Source organism: Macrotis lagotis, chromosome X (assembly GCF_037893015.1).
Source record: "Macrotis lagotis isolate mMagLag1 chromosome X, bilby.v1.9.chrom.fasta, whole genome shotgun sequence".
NCBI classification, from domain to species: domain Eukaryota; kingdom Metazoa; phylum Chordata; class Mammalia; order Peramelemorphia; family Peramelidae; genus Macrotis; species Macrotis lagotis.
Genome location: NC_133666.1, coordinates 641,009,481 through 641,030,758, shown reverse-complemented (window position 1 = coordinate 641,030,758; position 21,278 = coordinate 641,009,481). Strand labels below are relative to the sequence as shown.

Below are 21,278 nucleotides of genomic sequence, written 5' to 3'. Positions count from 1 at the left end.
TCTAGTCTTTTCTACTGTAGAATGCTGTTATTGATGTTTTGTTGTATATGAAGGTGACTTCTTTAATATTTATTTATTGCTAGAATTTAAACTCTGGATCAAAGGTACTTTACTTTTTTAATTTGCATGATTTCAAATTGCTTTCCAGAAAGCTTAAACTAATTCATAGCTTTTCTAGTAATTATTGAATCTTCCTTTATGTCCACATTTGTTTTTTAAAGTTGAAAAAATAATTATTTTCCTTGTGATCAGTTTGTTTTGTTTTTGCAATGCAATGGGGTCAAGTAATTTGTTTAAAGTCACACAGCTATAAAATTATTAAGTGTTTGAGTTCCAATTTGAACTCAGGTCCTCTTGACTCTGGGACTGATGCTCCATCCACTGGATTACCTAGTTACCCTATCCTTAAAATCCTTACACATTTTGTAGCTCTAAATGAACTTTTTAATTATTTTGTCTAACTTTAGTAACTATGTGATACATTTGACAATCACAATCCTAGAGTCTGGAAGACCTGAATTCAAATATGACCCAGGTATGACCCTGGGGAAGTCATTTAGCCTTTGCTTGCTTTAATCTATAGGAGAGGGAAATGGAAACTGTTCCACTATCTTTGCCAAGAAGAGCCCAAATGGAATCACAAACAGCCTGGCATGACTGAAGCAATTGAGCAACAACATGAAGCACCACCTTACTAGCTGTTCCTTCATTTTATAAATAAGTAAACTGAAGACCAGAGTACCTCAGGGTAACACAACCAGCAAGAGGTAACAGGACTAGAACTATACATTCTGAAGACTGGTTCTGTGCTCTGTTCATCACATTGCATTTTCTCTTGGGCAGATTAGGGGTGTGCAGTATGAATCTTAGACTAGAGAGGACTCATTGAAAACCTTTTTTCATTGCAGTGAAATTGCAGTGTGAGAAAGTCCAGTATCTTGACTCATAGTTACAAAGAGAGACGTGATTTTCTGATGAGGAGCATCCTCAGTGCTCTTTTCATGTCTTTGTTCCTTAGGCTGTAGATGAAAGGGTTCATCATAGGGGTGACCACAGTGTACATTATAGCAGATACTGTGTCCTGTTGTGCTGTGTGTTTGGATGTGGGACTGAAGTACACTCCAATGATTGTCCCATAGAAGAGACAGACCACAATGAGATGGGAACCACAGGTGGAAAAAGCTTTCCATTTCCCATGACTTGATGGAATTCTCAATACAGCAGCAAAAATGTGAATGTAAGAGATCAGAATGCCAATGAATGGAATTAAAGCTGTCAATCCTCCCATTGTGTAGATCACTACATTATTGATGAAGGTATCTGAACAAGCCAATATTATTACCATATTAAGGTCACAGAAGAAATGAGGGATTTCATTATGACCACAGAATGAGACTTGGGTCAGCAGAATAGTATGTGTAAGGGCATTAACACAACCCCAAAGCCAGCACATTCCTACCAGAAGGACACAAGCCCTTGGGCTCATGACTGTGGTATAGTGTAATGGGTCACAGATAGCCATGTAGCGATCATAGGCCATGGAGGCAAGGATGATGCTATCTAATCCTACAAACCAAAGAAAGAAGAAAACTTGCGCCATGCAACTGATGTAAAGAATTTCTTTGTTCCCAGATATATAATTAACTAGCATCTTGGGGATGATGGTGGAGGTGGAGCAGATGTCAATCAGGGACAAGTTGGTAAGGAAGAAGTACATGGGGGTGTGGAGACGAGAGTCAATTCTAATGGCCAGAATGATGAACAAGTTCCCCAGCACTGTGATCAGATACATAATCAGGAATACAAGGAACAGGAGGCTCTCCTGCTCTAATTGTTCTGAAAGACCCAAGAGGATGAACTCAGAGACTCTTGAATGATTTTCCCCTTCCATGGATCTATTGGGAAACACGTGGGAAAAATGAAATAAAAATTTAAAATAAGTTGTTTTAAAATATATTTTAAAATAAAAGTCAATGAAGATAAAGTTAAAAGACATTGGATAGTGGAAAAAAATATTTGAACAGAAGAAAATATCAGAGTTTATAGATCTTGATGTAATATATATACAGAAAATCAAGAAAAGTTACCCCCATAGAAGGGGTATTTGCCAATTGAAAAATGAAAATAATAAAATAAATATTTTTCAGATTAAAGTTCAAACAATAAGTAATCACATGCTATCATGAAGTAAATCACTGACAATTATAGTTATTTGGATGAAAATAATTCTTAGACTTTTCTTTACAATCTGAGAATTGGTGGAGATGACAGAAAATAAAGATGGCCAATATTGGACTTACTGCTGGAAGATAGGCATGGTTCTGTCCTTTGGCAGAGCTGTGAGGTGATGCAAATATAATTATTTTCAGTTGAATTTTCTCAACATTGTTGATTAAACTCTTCGTGTCCTTTATTTCAAAGATTTAAGTACTAGGCATATATTCCAAGGAAGGTAAAAGCAGCAATAAAGGTCTAGAATTTCTAAAAATAAATTGATACCATCTTTTTTTTAGTAGCAAATACCTGAAAATAAAGTAGAAAATGACTATTGATTCTTGGTATTTGTTATTATTTTTGCCTTGCATAAGGAAGTACACTATTAATACTTTACCTTTAATTTTATAAATAACATAATTAAGGAACAGGAAGATTAGTTCATGATCATAAAGGCAGGAAGTGGCAGAAGAATTAAATCTGAGTATCCTGACAGTTGGTTTGTTGCTCTATCTATCTCATCAGTCTGCTTTGTGGGTAGATCAGGGGATGAACAAAATCAATGTCAAATCAGAGAAAAATCACTGAAAATACTTCAGACCTTATGAAACTCATTCAACCGAGCTAGATCATTACTACATTTTACAAAAAGAAATACACTCTTTTTTATTCTAGGTAAGAATAATTCTTGATCTATAACATAATTTTTTAATAGCTTGATTTTACTTATATGTTTTTATTTGTCAAAATTCAGGGTTCACTCTGGAAAGATGGGATGGAAATTTCTTTAGTGGTCATGAAATGTGTGTCTAATGTTTAAGGACCAGGCAATTTGAATTGTGAGTGTCCTTATCAGATTGTTTTGAAGATGTTGTTTTTTGATAATAATTCCAATACATGAAGTTATAGAAGATTTTTATCTACTTTTAATCAACGTATACATGAGATGACAGATCCTTAAAGTACTTTAGTTAACAAAGAGGTAACAGGACTGAATCCTTGTAACAGTTTGATTCAGTCAGTCATCTCTATCATTTTGATCTCAAAATCACATAAAAAATTAATCAGAAAATTCTTATAATTGTCATAATATCACATAAGATTATTACAATTATTACAATATACAATTATATTATGATTACTGTTAAATAATTATAGTTATTCCAATTTATATTTTATAATACCAGCCATTGATTGGAAGCATAGAAAGAAAAGTTCCTTCATGTCCTTTCTGCAACATCTGATAGCATGATTCTATTTTGAAACAATTTCTAATAGTGATAAACATGCTAGAGAGCACTAAGTTTCAAATATACTCAACTGCTTCTGTATTAAAAGAGAACCCACATAATTTGAGATCATAAGACAGTAATGGCAATAGTCACTCATTGTGCAGCTTTCCATTGAAATAAGAAACACTGCTTTGGAAATTGTCAAAAATCATGTAGATTGGAAATACCAAAAACTGTGCCAACTTCTGACTAACATTGTTTTATAGGCAAATTCCATGCATCACTGTGGGAACTTTGAAATCTTGGCCTTTGGCAGTGAATATTGTTTTTGAGCCCAAAAATCAGGGTGATGCATTTAAACATTGTGAGTACGTTACTGGTGTGGGGCATTGTAGAGTGGTTTAGGGATGATGGTGATGTTTGTTCTTTGTTTTCAAAGAAGGCCATATCAATAGGGAGGTGATGCTATGACAAACATATGATTTGGACTTAGTGCTAGATTATAACAAGACCCACTTTCTCCTCTGGATATATATGGGCCAGTGGTCATATTTGAATCAGGATGACTGGAGATGGTCCTGGAAGTGAAGCAATCAGTTTTAAATGACTTGCCCAAGGTCACACAGCTTGTGTCAAGTGACTGAGACACGATTCACACTCCAGTATTCCTCACTTCAAGACCAGTGCTCTGTCCACTGAGATGTGAGGAAGCAAAGGACTTGAACACATATGGACAAGAATAAACACATGTTTATTATAGCTGAGAAGTGATTCTCCGCTTTTCCATAAAGATCTCTCCATTTTGTTGAAATTGTGTAAGATACTACTAGAGTTAGGAGGAAGTATAGGCCAGGAAGAATAAGTATAGGCCAGGTAGAGAACTAATAATTCCCATTGAACAATAATCTCAAAGGGAACATACAGTCAAGACTATGGTCTCATATGTATATAAAATGTACAAAGTGTAGTTGAGTAGCAAGATAAACTAGAGATTCTAACAATAAGATACACATTTTAAATTGTATTCCTGAAACTTGGTGCAGAGAGATCAATAACTAAAATGACTTTAATAGGTTATATCTTATACCAAAGAACAAAAGACAGAAAGGAATGTATGTTCAATAGAACTATATAATTAGACAATCTATTTGTGCAAGGAAATCTAAGATAGAGATGTGGTAAACAAGGAAGATAAAATTATTATTACTTTGCAGGTTCTGAAATTCTCTCATCTTGCTCTCACCTTTTTCCTGATTTCTAGACTCCCATATCCAACTGCCAACTGGACATATTGAACTGGATGTCCTCTTGCTTGTTTAGTTGTTTCAGTTATGTCTGACTTTTCCTGACTTCTTTTGCTGTTTTTTTTTTGTTTGTTTGTTTTTGCAGAGATACTGGAGTGGTTTGCCATTTCCTTCTGAAGCTCATTTTACAGATGAGGGCAAACAGGGTTAAATGACATGCCCACAGACACTTAACTAGTAACAGTCTGAGGGCAGATATCAAACTTGCCATGTCCATTTCTGAACTCACTATCTTCTTCACTCTTCAAAAAAAAAATTTCTTTACTGCTATTGAAGGCACAACAACATTCTTCCCAAGTCCCACTCCTGCCTTGCTCTCACCTCATCCCAGCCCATATAAAATCGTTTTTGGCAAGTCTTGTCAATCTTTCTCATTTATCTCTTTCTTCCCTATGACACTGCCCTTATTCTGCTTCAGACCCTCATGACTTCACATGAGTATTATTACAGTAAGGTGTTGGTTGGTCTTCCTCATTCCATTCATTCTCCACTGAACTATGAAACTCATCTTCTTAATGTGCCAAAACGATCATGTTACCTCTTCATTTCAAAAAAAATTAAAAACCCAAACAACTCCAATAACTTCCTGTTATTTCCAGGATCAAATATAAAATCCTATGATTGATGCTTACAGTTCTTCCCAATGCAGTTCCCTCCTACTTTTCTAGTGTTCTCACATTTTACTTTCCTATCCTCTCCATTTTGTGATCTAGTGACATTTGTTGTATCCTTCACAAGAATCATCCTGTGATTTGGGGGATTTTCACTGATTATTCCATATACCATTTGCTCTTTCCTCATTTTCACCTCCAAATTTTCCTGAATTCCTTTAAGTCTCAGAGATGCCATGATTTATGGGATTATGATGCAGGGAGTTATTATGAAAATAGGAGATTTGTAATTGGAAAAATTTTTTGCATTTTTTACACTGTTAAATTATGTCTGAGGAGAAGGATAGAAATATTTGTCTAGTTAGAAAAATGTTATCTCATCTTTTGATGTAAATTGACTCCTATTGTTTTATTGTTAAATGTAAATTTGTAGTCTCCTCATTTCCACACTCCCTATCCTACAGAATTTTACCTAGTTTCAATCATGTAGAGTTGGAGGGATTTCCCTTTTGCTAACAGCTCCTGACCCTTCTGTACACAGAGAATGGGAAAGACTATCAAAGTCTGGCTTGGATTCCCCTCATGGCCTGCAGACTAGCTCTAGTCTCAGCCCAGTCAGTTCTTCTGTCTTTCATTGTCTCTGCCCATGTCTCTGTCTTTATTTCTGCCTGTCTCTCTAAAACAAATCTGGCCTCAGACACTTAATAATAATTACCTGTGTGGCCTTGGGCAAACCACTTAACACCATTGTCTTGCAAAAATAAAAAAAAAAAACAAATTTAAAACAAATCTGGCCTACTCTTTCGTTATTCTCCTGCTCTCCAGCAGTTTACCAGCTTACTTGGTGCTTCTCAAGGAGAAGAGAAAATTTTAATCTGTATACTTTGCAGGTTTGTATAATAAATCCTGAGCAATTTTAAAATCCCAGGACTCTATGTGAATTCTTTCATCATTCAAAGTCAGGCGTAAATTGATGATACCAATCACCAGCAACATTAGTATCATAATCTCAAAAGTTCAGTTCACCCTCACTTGAATAGAAATCCTTTCTATAATATTCTCTTAAATAGTCTTGTCAACTTCACTTAAAGACCTTCGGAAATGGGAGACCCACTACATCCCAAGGAGAACTATTTCAATGTATTACTATCTTGTCCACATCTCCCCTTCCTACCCAAAAGAATTTGAATGAGAAACTTTGCAAATACTTTCTTAAAATATAGGTGAATTAAGCTTATGTGTTTACAAAGAAATTGAGACCAAGTGATTACAGTTTCATGCCATTTGCTTCTGTTCATCATATCCTGCCAAATGTTACTTTGAGTGGGATAGGGAAAGTCCTGCACTCTTCCACCGAGCTAATTGACCCTAGGAAGGTAATTATGTTGTTGAAAAAGGATTTTTATTTGAGTGCAGTACGAAGGAGGTCTAATGGGAGATTTTGAAAATGATAATTTATTTATTCTTTTCTGGAAATTGGATTCTTCTCTAAATTTAGATTCTTTCCATGCCAGATAATTTATTGTATAAGGTAACATGCATGTCTGATTTTTCAGTTCTAAATTCTCTTTTTTCCTGATTTCAAATCCTTTCCAGCTCTGGTATTCAGCTTTTCTGTGTTCTAAAGGCTCTTACATCTCTTCTAAAGTGGTGAAACTAAAGTAGAAATGGGTTCATAAAGATTTCTGTAGGCTGCAAAATAACACTTTCAAAATGTAATGTTATTTACATTTTATTATTTATTATTACATTTTATTTATTTACTTTTTAATATTTGCCAACTGTGTTTTAATTTGACTCAGACAGTATTCGTGAGAGTGAGCCCTATGTCTCTTGCCATGAGGGTTTGACAGCTCCACTGAAAATCCCTTCTAGCTCTTACATTGCATCTTGTCAGAAATCTTGACATGTTTTGCTTCAACATTTCTCCCAGTTTTGCATCTCCTGATGTTTGAAATTATTTAGCATCAGAACCAGTGTATCTTTTCACAAATGATACCACTAAGTAAAAACCAGAGGTAAAGATTTATTTTCATGCCCATGTTAGCAAACGACTAGTAGATTATTTTTAGCCCATTGCATTTCTGACATTCAATGTTTTGTTTTTAGGATTTTGCAAGGCAAATGGGGCTAAGTGGCTTGCCCAAGGCCACAGAGATAGGTAATTATTAAATGTCTGAGACCAGATTTGAACTCAGGTACTCCTGACTCCAAGGCCAGTGCTTTATCCACTGCGCCATTTAGCCGCCCAGACATTCAATGTTTTAAGTATCTTTTGAGTTTGAACATTTTATAATATTAATGTTCAATCTAGCTGATTCACAATTTAAGTCCTTTATATCTTTGAAATGCTATTTTTATGTTCCAACAGCTCATCCATTTCTGACATTCTGCATTCTTAAATTCCTTTTAGGAATAAGTTTCTTAGACAAATTAACAGAATCCCTTTGCATGAGACTGATCTTCGAATGAACAGAAAATGTACTTTACCTCTCTGCACTTACTTGAGTGTTTGACCTCTGCCTTCTCTTCTGTTCTTAAAGGACTAAGGTATTGCTTTCTCTGGGCTCCTAATGACAGATAAGTTTCAAAGAGGTAAATAGCCCAAGCTCTGGACTCTTCTAGGAGGTAATATGCATGAGAGCAGGAACCTATTCTGTTCCCTAGGAATAATGTATGGACATCATTGTAAGTATTTTACAAGGAGTCACTGGACCCAGGGAATCAATTCCCTGAGCTACTTGTTAGAGATAAATACTAGGTAATTATTTGGTCTCCATTCTACTTTGGACTCTGCTTCCTTTGGGGAAGAAGATGATTTAAATTTTTAAATTGATTTTCACCACACTGTTCTGTCAGCATCATCTGGAGCTCCTTGTGTTTCTAGATCTTTTTCTAGAAAGGGATTTTAGAACTTGAAGCACAAAAATTGTAATTGATTTGGGACTTAGAACAGAGCCTCTAGGACATCCATTCTGAGAAGGGCATTAGGTAAAGAATAAAGAATGTTAGTTTCATGAGAAAGTCTCATTTGGAACACAACCATTATGTGATCACAGTTCTGGACCTGGAGTGGATCTTAGAGACTGTTATAAATGGCTCATAATTATAATACTTAGTGCAGATAGATTAAGATAACTTTATTAATAAACTTTTCTGCCTAAAAGTACCATTTCTCCTAGTGAGAAAGACATAGAATTGCCTAGTCAGATGTGCAATTTGACAGATTTGTTCCTTCCCTTTGGATCATCTATTGGTCAGGATTACATTTTAACACCCTCTACCACTCTCTAATAATATGTTTTCCCTGCCCTGGTTATTATACCAATGAGCAGTAATGTACAGTTATATGTGTTTTGTAAAGGAGAAGGACCCTTGTTCAACTGAGGACTAGATGGAGCAGATCTGATTTAACATCAGGTCTGATCAGGTTGGAGTTAATTCTTTTGTCTTCCATACCTGCATCTAGGTACCAAGAGCTACAGCCAGATCCCAGTCTCTGTAATAAGAATTTAGGTTTCATACTTTATTAATGATTTGTTTCTTAATTCACAGTCCTCATCATCTTCTATCAAAATCTTCTTCCCTTGGTTGGTGATGACTTTTATCACTGCCTGTACTCTTTTGGGTCTGTTAGGAATATAAATTGAGTTTAATAGACCTCTCTCACCATCTTAGCAATGGTCAGGCAACCCCCTTCAAGTAGGGGGCATAAGGATGAGTGATACACTTACAGAATCAAAGGGAAAGTTACAGAGATTAAAAGGGAGCAGTCGCCTGTGATAACCGGTACAATTTATCACTAGGTATATTAAAATATAACAAACTTCTTGTCCAATTTTCTTTCTTCTGCAGGGTTCTGATTTCTTTCTGAATCTTCAGAGTCTGTTTCCCAAATGTCCTCTCCAATTTAAGTGAATTGTAGCAATCTTCCTTTCTGGTAAAAGACCTTGTTGCCATAACATTTTAATCAGATGAATACTCAAATTTTCCTTACTAGGCACTAAAATTCAGGAACTTCTTAGATCAGGACAATTTTCATTTTGACTTGTCTACTGTCATACTAACATACATACCTCATTTTAACAAAACAAACTTCCATAAAATTGCTTCACTACACAAGTGAACTCATTGAAAATGGCTAAATTAGCTTTAACTTGCAACATATACATTTGACAATCATCTTACAATAAAGAGTATTCAGGCAATGACTTGTGTTTTTATGGATTCTGTTCTGAGACGTTTACCATTTTTTTATGATTTCTTCTGGATATAGGCTTAGCATTAGAATTTCTAAGTCAAAGGGTATGATCAGTTTTCTTGCTCTTTGAGCATACTTCCATAAGGCTTTCTTGAATGATTGCATTAGTTCACATCTCCTCCATAAATGTCTTAATGTCCCAATCCTTACACAACCTCTCCAGCATTAATCCTTTTCCCTTTTTATAATCTTAGTCAATATGATAGGTGTGAAGTGGTGTCTAATAGTTTTTTTTTAATTTGCATTCCTCTAATCAATAATGATTTGTAGCATTTTGCTATACAATTTCATATAGCTTTAATTTCTTTATTTGAAAACTGTTTGTTTATATCCTTTCACTATTTATCAATTGGGGAGTGACTTGTAACCTTATAAATTTGATTCAGTTCTCTATATATTTTTGAAATGAGACTTTTATCAGAACCCCTAGTTGTGAACATTATTTCCAAGCTATCTCTTTCCTTTCTAAATTTGGCAGCATTGTTTTTAATTGTGCAAAAACTTTTTAAATTTAATATAGTCAAAATAATCCATTTAGCAATTTATCATGTACTCTATTTCTTGCTTGGTCATAAATTTCTTCCCTTTTTATAGACCTGAAAGGTGGATTATTTCTTGGTCTATTCCTCTTTATGTCTAAACCCTACACCCATTTTTACCTTATTTTGGTATAGGGTGTATGGTGTAGGTCTATGCCTATTTAACTCAGTTTTAAAATTATTTTTGAGTTTTTCCAAGAGAACTTTCTGGGTTTGAGATTAATTTATATTCCTGTTTGAGACTTTGCAAGCAGCCATTTTGACATTTTTGAACTCTTCTGAGTTTGTGTTTGGATTGCTTCTGCCACCACAGTAGCTTTCAATAGTTGACTCTTTTTATCCTTGATTTTAAAAAATTGAACTCAGCTCCTGGGGTATAGAAAGATCTGTACCAAATATCTTGCACTTTGGCCCAGGGGACTGGTCTCTGTCTTTCTGCACCCTAATGCCTTTGAAGCTGGAAGCTTGCCCACTGTGCTGTACTTGCCCAGTCTAGTCACCTCTGTTATGTCCTTGCTTCCAGGATTGGCAATTTGCCTGCTACACTGTCCTTACAATTGACTATTTTGTGCTACTGATTTGCTAAGTCAGGACTTTGGGCCTCTTGTGTGGCTAAGACATTTATGCTGGCTTACCCTTTGTGGTGCCTTTTTACTGAAGTAAGAAGGGCAATTTCTGAATTTTTTTAAAGGCACATTGGATTGAAATAATTGTTTTACTCTGTGTTTTTGTGGATTTTGTTGCTCCAAAATTATGTAGCAGTTTCATTTCATGTTGCTTCAGAGGGAAAGTTGGTAGAGTCCAGCCAACTTCCTGGTTTCTTTCTGATATCCTGCTCATCCAAATACTAATTTAGTAATTTTTCGGGGGGATGTTGGGCTATACTATTTTTCTTATATTTTGATTCTTCTGGACTAAATGGAATGAACTTGAACCATTTTCCTTAGAACTAGTCTTCAATAAAATGACGTCAGTTTTCATTGGTCTTTAACATTAAAGAGCCATATTAATGTTGTTCTTTTTTACTTTTCTTTTCCTTTCCTTTTTCTTTCTTCTTGTTCTTGCTCTTGTTATCTTTATTCCTTATCATCTTCTTCCATTTTTTTTTCTTTTTCATGTTATTCGTATTCTTGTTCCTGAACTTCTTGTTTTTTTGTTTTTTTTTTTTTTGTTCTGCTTTTTTCTTTTTCTTTACTTCCTTGAGAGATAAAGGGAATAAATTTCTGTACAAAAGACCAGGACACAATCTCTGCTTTTGAAACTTACTGGATGTAGGAAGAGAATTTAAATTCAGTCTTACATCTATTCTCTAATATTCTTCTGCCAAAGGCAACAGTTCCATCAAAAGCATAGGATTATTTGGGATGGTATAAGCCCTTAGCTTATGTCTGAACCCACTTCTCATCTTTTATGAAAACTAAGAGATGCACCCTTGTGCTTCTTTCTTATCTGGCAGGAAGAACAAGCCTGAGTGGCAAGAATCACCTGTTCTTTATACCCATTGAGTTCCAAATTAGCAACCTAAAAAACTGCTTTTCATCATAATAAAATTTAAGTCCTTGAGTCATCAAGGACTTCAGAAAGCAGTCAAAGGGTACACTTTCTTTGAAGTCTGTGTGTGTGTGTGTGTGTGTGCATGTTTGTGTATTTGAATGTGTTTGTGTGTTAAAGGACACATCTATGACATGTAACTGGAAGCAGTCCCATTTGAAGTGCCTATGAACTTAACTAGAATGACATGTATAATATTCCTCAAGAGGTTGGGTTGGTTTAAGAAGGCTTTCCATAAGACTTTTATTTACTTTTGCTGCAAGACACCATTGACTCTGGCAGGGGAACACTGAGAAATTCATACCATGTTGTGTTGGAAGTCCAAGTCAGAAAATACATTAGAAACGGTGCTAAAAGAAAAGGTGTTGAGCTATTTCCACAAATCTTTCTTTAGACTATAGAGGACAAAAGTTCTTTCTCAGAATTTTGTGTCCACTGCCTCATAATCATCAATCATGTTCAAGACAACCCAACTACTGATTGAGAATTTGTCAGTCTTTTTATTACATTTTATTATTAGGAATTTTTAAAATTATATAAATGCTTTGTTTTCCAATTATATACAATGATGGTTTCTACCTGTCATTTTTGTAAGGTATTGAATTTTACAATTTCCCCTGTCTCCCTTCTCTCCTGCCCCTCTCAGAAGGTCTTCTGATAATCTTTACTTCTATGCTATGTATTGATCAAAATTGATTGTATTGAGAAAATAAATATCCTTGAGGAGAAAATAAAATAGTAGAGAGAGCAAAATTATGTAGCACATAAGAAAACTTTAAAAAAAATTTACGGTTATAATCTTTGGTCTTTGTTTAAATATATACCACAATTTGTTCAAGTCATTCCACAATTGATGGACATCCTCCTGATTTCTAATTCTTTGTCACCACAAAGAGAGCTGCTATGAATTTTTGTAGAAGTGTTGTTTTTACCCTTTTTCATGATCTCTTCAGGGTACAGACCCACTACTGGCATTACTAGAACAAAGGATATGCATTTTTCCCCCTTTGGGCATAATTCCATATTACTCTCCAGGAAGGTTGGAGCAGTTCACAGCTACATCAACAATATATTAGTGTCCTAGATTTGCCACTTCCCTTCCAATACTGATCATTGCCATTTCTGGTCATACTGGCCAATATGAAAGGTGTGAGGTGGTACTTCAGAGATGCTTTATTTTGCATTTCTCTAATCAGTAATGATTTAGAGCAATTTTTCATGTGACTATAGACAAATTTGATTTCCTCCTCTATAAGTTGCCTTTGCATATCCCTTGACCATTTGTCAATTGGGGAATGGCTTACATATATTTTTTTTTAATAAATTTGACTCAGTTCTCTCTATATATTAGAAATGATTCTTTTGTCAGAAACACTAGTTGTAAAAATTGTTCTCAATTTGCTACATTTCTTTTGATCTTGGTTACAGTGGTTTTGTTTGTGCTAAAGCTTTTTAAATTTAATGTAATCAAAATTATCCAGTTTGTTTTTAATGATATTCTCTATGTCTTCCTTGGTCAGAAACTGCTTCCCTTTCTATAGATCTGCAGGTAAATGATTCCTTGATCTCTTAGTTTGCTTATAATATTTTCTTTTATGTCTAAATACTGCACCCATTTTGATCTTTTCTTGGTATAGGGTGTGAGATGTTGGTCTAATACAAGTTTCTTTCATACTATCTTTCAATTTTTCCCAATAGATTTTATTGAAGAGTGAGAGTTATTATCTCAGAAGTTGACCTCTTTGTGTTTATCAAACAGCAGATTATCATAATCACTACCTGCTGTCTCCTTTGCACCTATTGTAGTCTATTCCACTGATCCACCACTATTTCTTAGCTAATAGCAGCCAGTTTTGATGACTGATGCTTTATAATATAATTTTAGATATGGTAATGCTAAGCCACCTTCTTTTGTACTTTTTCATTAAATCCCTTGATATTCTTGACTTATTATTTCTCCACATGAATTTAGTTACAATTTCTTCTAATCTTATTAAAAGAATTTTTTGGAAGTTTGATTGGGGATGCACTAAATAAGAATTGTAATTTAGGTAGAATTATCATTTTGATTATATTATCTCAGTCTATCCATAAGCAGTTGATATTTGCCCAGTTATTTAAATCTGATTTTATTTGTGTGAAGTGTTTTACAGTTGTTTTCATAGAGTTTATGTGTATGCCTTGGCAGGCTGACTTCTAAGTATTTTATATTGTCTGAAGTTATTTTAAATGGGATTTCTCTTTCTAGCTCTTGCTGCTAGAGATATATAGAAAGGATCGCTAGTAATTGTTAGTAATATATACAAACAGTAATATATAGAAATGTTGAGATTTATGTGGGTTTATTTTATATCCTGTGACTTTGCTGAAATTGCTATTTGTTTCCAGCAGTTTTAAATGATTTTTTAGGGTTCTCTAGTTATAGCATCATGCCATCTGCAAAGAGTGAGAGTTCTGTTTCTTCCTTCCCAATTCTAATTCCTTCAATTCCTTTTTTTCTTCTTTTATTGCAGAATCTAACATTTCTAATATAATATTGAATTGTAATGATGATAATGGGTATCCTTGCTTCAGCCCTGATCTTATTGGGAAAGCCTCTAGCTTAACCCTATTGCATATAATGCTTGTTGATGGTTTTAGAGAGATAGTGCTTATCATTCTAAGGAACAATCTGTTTATTCTTAAACTCTCAAGTGTTTTTAGTAGGAAAGGGTGCTGTATTTTATCAAAGGCTTTTTCAGCATCTATTGAGATAATAATATGTTTTCTGTTAGACTTGTTTTTGATACAGTCAATTATACTGACAGTTTTCCTAATATTGAACCAACCCTGCATTCCTGGGATAAATCCTGCTTGGTCATAGTGTATTATCCTAGTGATAACTTGGTGTAATCACTTTGCTAAGATTTTATTTAAGATTTTTGCTTCCATAGTTATTAGGGAAATTGGTCTACAATTTTCTTTTTCCTGTTTTGATATTTGGTTTAGGTATCAGTACCAAAATGATGATTCAAAAGCAAGTAGGCACAGTTCCCACTTCAACTATTTTTCCAAAGAGTTTATATGGATTTGGAACCAATTGTTCCTTTAATGGTTGATAAAATTCAGTTGTGAATCCATCTGGTCCCAGAGATTTAATCTTAGGAGTTCATTGATGATTTGTTGAATTTATTTTTCTGACATAGGATTATTTAGGTATTTAGGTATTTAGTTTCCTTTCATTTAACCTGGACAACATATATATTTACTGGGATATAGGGTTAAGTGACTTGCACAAACTCACACTGCTAGGTAATTATTAAGTGTCTGAAGTCAGATTTGATCTCAGGTCCTCCTGACTCCAGGGCAGAGGGGAAAACTGTGGTCATCTACATATCAAAGCACAGGCAAGAGAGCATACGACTGGAGGAATAAAGATTCCAGTGGGGTGTCCTCAAAACACCCCAAACCCTTGGAAGTGTGGTAAGTTCATCTTAAGTGAAGGAAATGAGTAAACAAAAGAAAAAAAAAGAATCTGACCATAGAAAATTACTTTGTCTCATGGAAGATTCAGAAGATGACAAATTCAAAGGTTCTGTAACCAACGTCTCTAAGAGAAATAGGAAGTGGGCTTGGTCTATGGATGAGCTTAAAAAGACTTTGAAAAGCAATTAAGGGAGGTGGAGGAAAAATTGGGAGGAGAAATAAGAGCAATGATAAATCATGAAAATCCAATAAGCAGTTTGGTGAAAGAAATACAAAAAAAACTACTGAAGAAAATAATATGTTTAAAACCTGTTTAGGCCAAATTGAAAAAGCAAAGCAAAAGGCAAATGAGAAGAATGTCTTAAAAATCAGAATTGGCCAGCTGGAAAAGGAGATTAAAAAAAAGCTCTCTGAAGAAAATAACTTCTTAAAATGCAGAATGATACTAAAGGAAGCTAATGACATTTTGAGAAATCAGGAAGAAATACAATTCTTCCCAAAAATCCAAAAAATTAGAAGAAAATATGAAATATCTCATTGGAAAAACAACCAACTTTGAAAACATATCCCTAAGAAATAATTTAAAAATTATTGGGCTACCTGAAAGTCATGACCAGGAAAAGAGCCTAGACTTCATTTTTCAAGAAATAATACAGCAAAATTGTCCTGAGAACTAGAAGCAGAAGGTAAAATAGAAATTCAGGGAATTCACCAGTCACCTCCAAAGAGATCCCAAAAGAAAAACTTCCAGGAAAATTGAAGCCAAATTCCCAGACTCCTAAGTCAAAGAGATAATACTAAAAGCTGCCAGAAAAAAAATTCAACTCTATAGTCTGGAAAACATAGGATCTGGCAGCATCTACATTAAGGGCTTGTAGGGATTGGAATATGATATTCTGGAAGGCAAAAGGTCTTGGTTTACAACCAAGAATCAACTACCCAGAAAAACTGAACATACTCTTTCAGGGGAAAAAACAGACTTTCAATGAAACAGGGACTTTCATACTTTCCTATTGAAACACCTAAAGCTTAACAGAAAGCTTGATCTTCAAGTACAGGACTCTGGTGAACCATAGAGAGGATGGACAAGAATAACAATCTATGAGGAACTTTATGATGTTGAACTGTTTGTATTCCTGCATGAGAAGAAGATATTGATAACTCATATGAACTTTCTCATTTATAAGAGCTGTTAGAAGGGGCATACATAGGGCACAGGAAAGAGCAGAATATAATGTAATAATATAGTAAAAATGGAGTCAATGGGTGATAAAAGAAAATACTGGGAGGACAGAAAGGAGAAGAAGAAGGGGCTAAGATATTTCACATAAGAGTCAAGAAAAAGCTTTTTCAATGGAGTGGAATTGTGGAAAATGAGGGGTGGGGAATGAGTGAGCCTTCATTCTCATCAAGAAATTGCTCATTGAAGAAGTAACATACACACTTAATAGGGTATAGAAATATATCTTACCTTAGAAAAAAATGAGAGGAAGGGGATGGGACAAAAAAAGAAGGGGATGGGAAAAAGTGGAATGGGGGAAGGGAAGGGGGTAATAGGTAATAGAAGAGAAGGAAGATTGTAGGAGAGGGTTGTCAGATACAACACACTTTTGGACAGGAACAGGATGAGAGGAAAGAGAGAATAGAATAAATGAGAGTGGGGAGGAATAGACTGGAGGAAAATACAGCTTGTAATGCCAACTGTGGGAGAAATATTGAAGCAACTTCTCTGGTGGACTTATGTTAAAGAAGGCAATACCAAAGACAGAGCCATTGGAATCTAAACACACACTGAAGGACATTTTTTCTCTCTCACTATTCTTGAGGTTTCTCATCTCATGGGGGGGGGTTATGTTTAACAAGATTATTCTTTTTTTAGAAAGATTTCATTTATTTTGAAGTTTACAATTTTCCCCCTAATATTGCTTCCCGCCTGCACAGAATGCAGATTGTTAGTCTTTTCATTGTTTCCATGGTATGAAATGATCCAAGTTGAATGTGATGAGAGAGAAATCAAATCTTTTAGGAAGAAACATAAAGTATGAGATATAGCAGAATTACATAAGATAACATTTAAAAAAATAAGGGTAATAGTCTTTGGTCTTTGTTCCAAGTCCACAATTCTTTCTCAGGATACAGCAGGCATTCTCCAGCACAAATGCCCCCAAATTGTACCTGATTGTTTCCCTGTTAGTATGAGCAAGTCTATTAAGGGTGATAATCATTCCCATGTTGCGATTAGGGTGTACATTGTTCTTCTGGTTCTGCTCATCTTACCCAACGTCAGTTCATACAAATCCTTCCAGGCCTCTCCGAATTCCCATCCTTCCTGGTTTCTAATAGAACAATAATGTTACATCACATACATATACCACAATTGTTAAGACATTCTCTATTTGATGGACATTCACTCAATTTCCAATTCTTTGCCACCACAAACAGAGCTTCTATGAATATTATTGTACAAGTGATGTTTACACTTTTTCATAATCTTTTCAAGGTATAGACCAATTAATGGTATGCACATTTTTTTTTTGCCTTTTGGGCATAATTCCAAATTGGTCTCAAGCAAGTCTGGATGATTTCAAAGCTCCACCAACTCTCTAGGTATACTATCACATCATCTGCAAAGAGTGAGAGTTTTGTCTCCTTTTTCCAATTATAATTCTTTCAATTTCTTTTTCTTTTCTTATTGCTGAAGCTATCATTTCTAATATGATACTGAATAGCAGTGGTGATGATGGGCATCCTTGTTTCACCCCTGATTTTACAGGAATGCCTCTAGCCAATCCCCCATTGCGTATAATGCCTGTTGATGATTTCAGATAGATACAGCTTATTATTCTAAAGAACAATCCATTTATTCCTATGATCTCTAGCGTTTTTAGTAGAAATTGGTGCTGTATTTTGGGAAAAGCTTTTTCAGCATCTATTGTTATAATTATATGATATCTGATAGGTTTGTTATTGATATAATTAATTATAATGACAGTTTTGCTAATATTGAACCAACCCTGCATTCCTGGGATAAATCATACTTGGTTATAATGTATTAACCTAGTGATAACTTGTGCAGTCATTTTAGTAAGATTTTATTTAAGATTTTTGCATCCATATTCATCAAGGAGATTGGTCTGTAATTTTCTTTCTCTGCTTTTACTCTTCTTGATTTAGTTATCAGTACCATATTGGTGTCATAGAAAGAGTTAGGCAGAGTTCCGTCTTCACCTAGTTTTCCAAAGAGTTTATATAGAATTGGAACCAATTTTTCCTTAAATCTTTGATAGAATTCACTTGTGAATCCATCTGCCCCTGGAGATTTTTTCTTAGGGAATGCAATAATGGCTTATTGAATTTATTTTCCTGAGATAGGGTTATTTAGGTTTTGTATTTCCTTTTCATTTAATCTGGGCAATTTATATTTTTGTAAATATTTGTCCATTTCGCTTAGATTATCAAATTTATTGGCATTGAGTAGAGCAAAATAATTCTGAATTATTACTTTAATTTCCTCCTCAGTGGTGGTGTAGTCACCTTTTTTCATTTATAATACTCACAATTTGGTTTTCTTCTTTCTTTCTTTTAACCAAATTGACCAGAGGTTTATCAATTTTATTTTTTTCATAAAACCAGCTCTTGATTTTATTTATTAGTTCAATAGTTTTCTTGCTTTAGATTTTATTATTTTCTACTTTAATTTTTAGAATTTCTTATTTGGTATTAAATTGGGGGTTTTTAATTTGTACTTTCTCTAATTTTTTTTAGTTGCATATTTAGTTCATTGATTTCCTCTTTCTCTAATTTATTTATATAAGCATTTAAAGATATAATATATCCCCTGACAGCCACTTTGAGTGTATTCCATAGGTTTTGCTATGTTGTCTTATTATTGTCATTATCTAGGATAAAATAATTTATTCTTTTTTATAATTTGTTGCCTGATCCACTCATTTTTTAAAATTAGGTTATTTAGTTTCCAATTAGTTTTGGATCTATATCTCCCTGGCCCAATATTGCATGTGAATTTTATTGCATTATTATCTGAGAAAGATGTATTCACTATTTCTGCCTTTCTGAAATTGATTATTAGATTCTTTTGCCCTAGGTAAATTTTTGTGTAAGTGCCATGTACTGCAGAAAAGAAAGTATATTCCTTTCTATCCCCATTCAATTTCCTCCATAGGTCTAGCATATCTAGGTTTTCTAATAGTTTATTTACCTCAACTTCCTTCCTGTTTATTTTATGGTTAGATTTATCTAAATCTGAGAGCGGGAGGTTGAGGTCTCCCACCAGTAGACTTTTGCTGCCTATGTCTTCCTGTAACTACTTCATCTTTTCCTCTAAGAAACTGGATGCTATCCCATTGGGTTTATACATATTAAGTATTGAAATTACTTTATTGTCTAAGGATTGCTACCCCTGCTTTTTTCACTTCAGCTGAAGCAAAATATACTTTGCTCTAACCTTTGGAGTAAAGACTCCGTATGTATCTCTCTGCTTCAAATGAGTGTCTTGTGAGCAGCATATCATAGGATTCTGGTTTTTAATCCACTCTGATATTTGATTATGTTTTAAGGGAGAGTTCATCCCATTCACCTTCAAAGTTATCATCAGTAACTATTTATTGCCCACCATCCTATCTTCCTTGTATTTTCCCCTTTATTCATATTCCCCTGTATTTTGTTTCTGAATACCACCACCTTCAGTGTGTTTGCCCTCCTATATCCAACCACCCCTCCCTTCTTTCCCCTTTCCCTTTACCCCTGCTACCTTCTCTTCTTTCCATTGATTCCCCTTTCCTCCCCCTCCCCTTTTCCTCTTTTACCACTTTAAAGGTAACATAACTTTCTTAACTTAACTGCGTGTCTGTATGTTAACTTTAAGCCAAATTTGATGAAAGTCAGATTCAGGCGGTTCTCACCTCCTCCCTTCTTCCCCTCTATTGCAATTGGTCTTTTATACCTCTTTCTGTAATATTTACCCCATTCAATCTCCTACATCCTCCCATCTCTTTATAGTCCCATTTCTTAAGGAGGTATTGTTTTTAAATCATTCTATCTGAGTCACAGAAAGGATATGAGTGTTCATCACTTCTAACTAAGAATATTCTCTCTAATAGAATGACAGTTTTTGAGAGTTATAAAAGTCTTTTTCCCAGGTAGGGATATAGCCAGTTTCATCATATTGGATAACAGTCTTTTTTCTTTTTTTTAACCATTCCCCACTTTTTTTAAACCTTTTCATATGTCTCTTGAGTCTCTTGTTTGAAGTCCAAATTTTCTATTAAGCTCTTGTCTTTTTATCAGGAAAAGTTGGAATTCTCCTATTTCATTAAATGTCCATCTTTTGCCTTGGAAGTGAAGGCTCAGTTTTGCTGAATAATGAATTCTTGGCCACATTCCAAGCTCCCTTACTTTTTGGAATATTGCATTCCAGGCCTTTCAGTAGCTTAATGTTGATGCTGCTAGGTCCTGTGCAATCCTTACTGTGGCTCCTTAGTATTTAATTTTTTCTTTCTGGCTGCTTTCAGGATTTTCTCTTTCATCTGATAGTTCTGAAATTTGGCTACAATATTCCTTGGCATTTTCATTTTAGGATCCCTTTCTGGAGGGGATCGATGTCTTCTTTCAATAACTATTTTGCCCTCTTATTCCATGATATCAGGGTTGTTTTCCATTACCAAATCCTGTAATATTGAGTCCAGGCATTTTTTTTCTCTTCAGTGTTTTCAGGAAGATCAACAATTCTTAGGTTATCTTGCCTCAATCTATCATTGAAGTCAGTAGTTTTGCTGATGATGCATTTTACATTTTCTTCTTTTTTCATTTTTTGGTTTTGTTTAGCAGATTCTTGTTTTCTCATGAAGCCATTGGTTTCCACAGACTCCATTTTTTTTGTTTTAGAGAAGAATTTTCTTCAATTACTTTTTGCAATTCCTTTTCCAATTGGTCAATTCTATATTTGTAAGAGTTTGCCTTTTGCCCAATTGAGATTTTGAGATCACTTTCTTTTTGCATTTGTCCAATTGTATTTTCCAAGGAATTTCTTTCTTGTTGCAAGATGTTAATCTTCTCTTGGATTTCTTTTCCCAAATTTTCCA

The 21,278-nt window shown here is 34.5% G+C and overlaps 1 protein-coding gene across 1 annotated transcript; it reads right to left on the bottom strand.

Annotated features, from left to right (window-relative positions):
- Positions 1-949: 949 nt before the first annotated feature.
- Positions 950-1,891, bottom strand: LOC141497477 (olfactory receptor 1f45-like). Its single transcript, XM_074200127.1, has one exon. The coding sequence runs from the start codon at positions 1,889-1,891 to the stop codon at positions 950-952; it is 942 nt and encodes a 313-aa protein (XP_074056228.1).
- Positions 1,892-21,278: the final 19,387 nt, after the last annotated feature.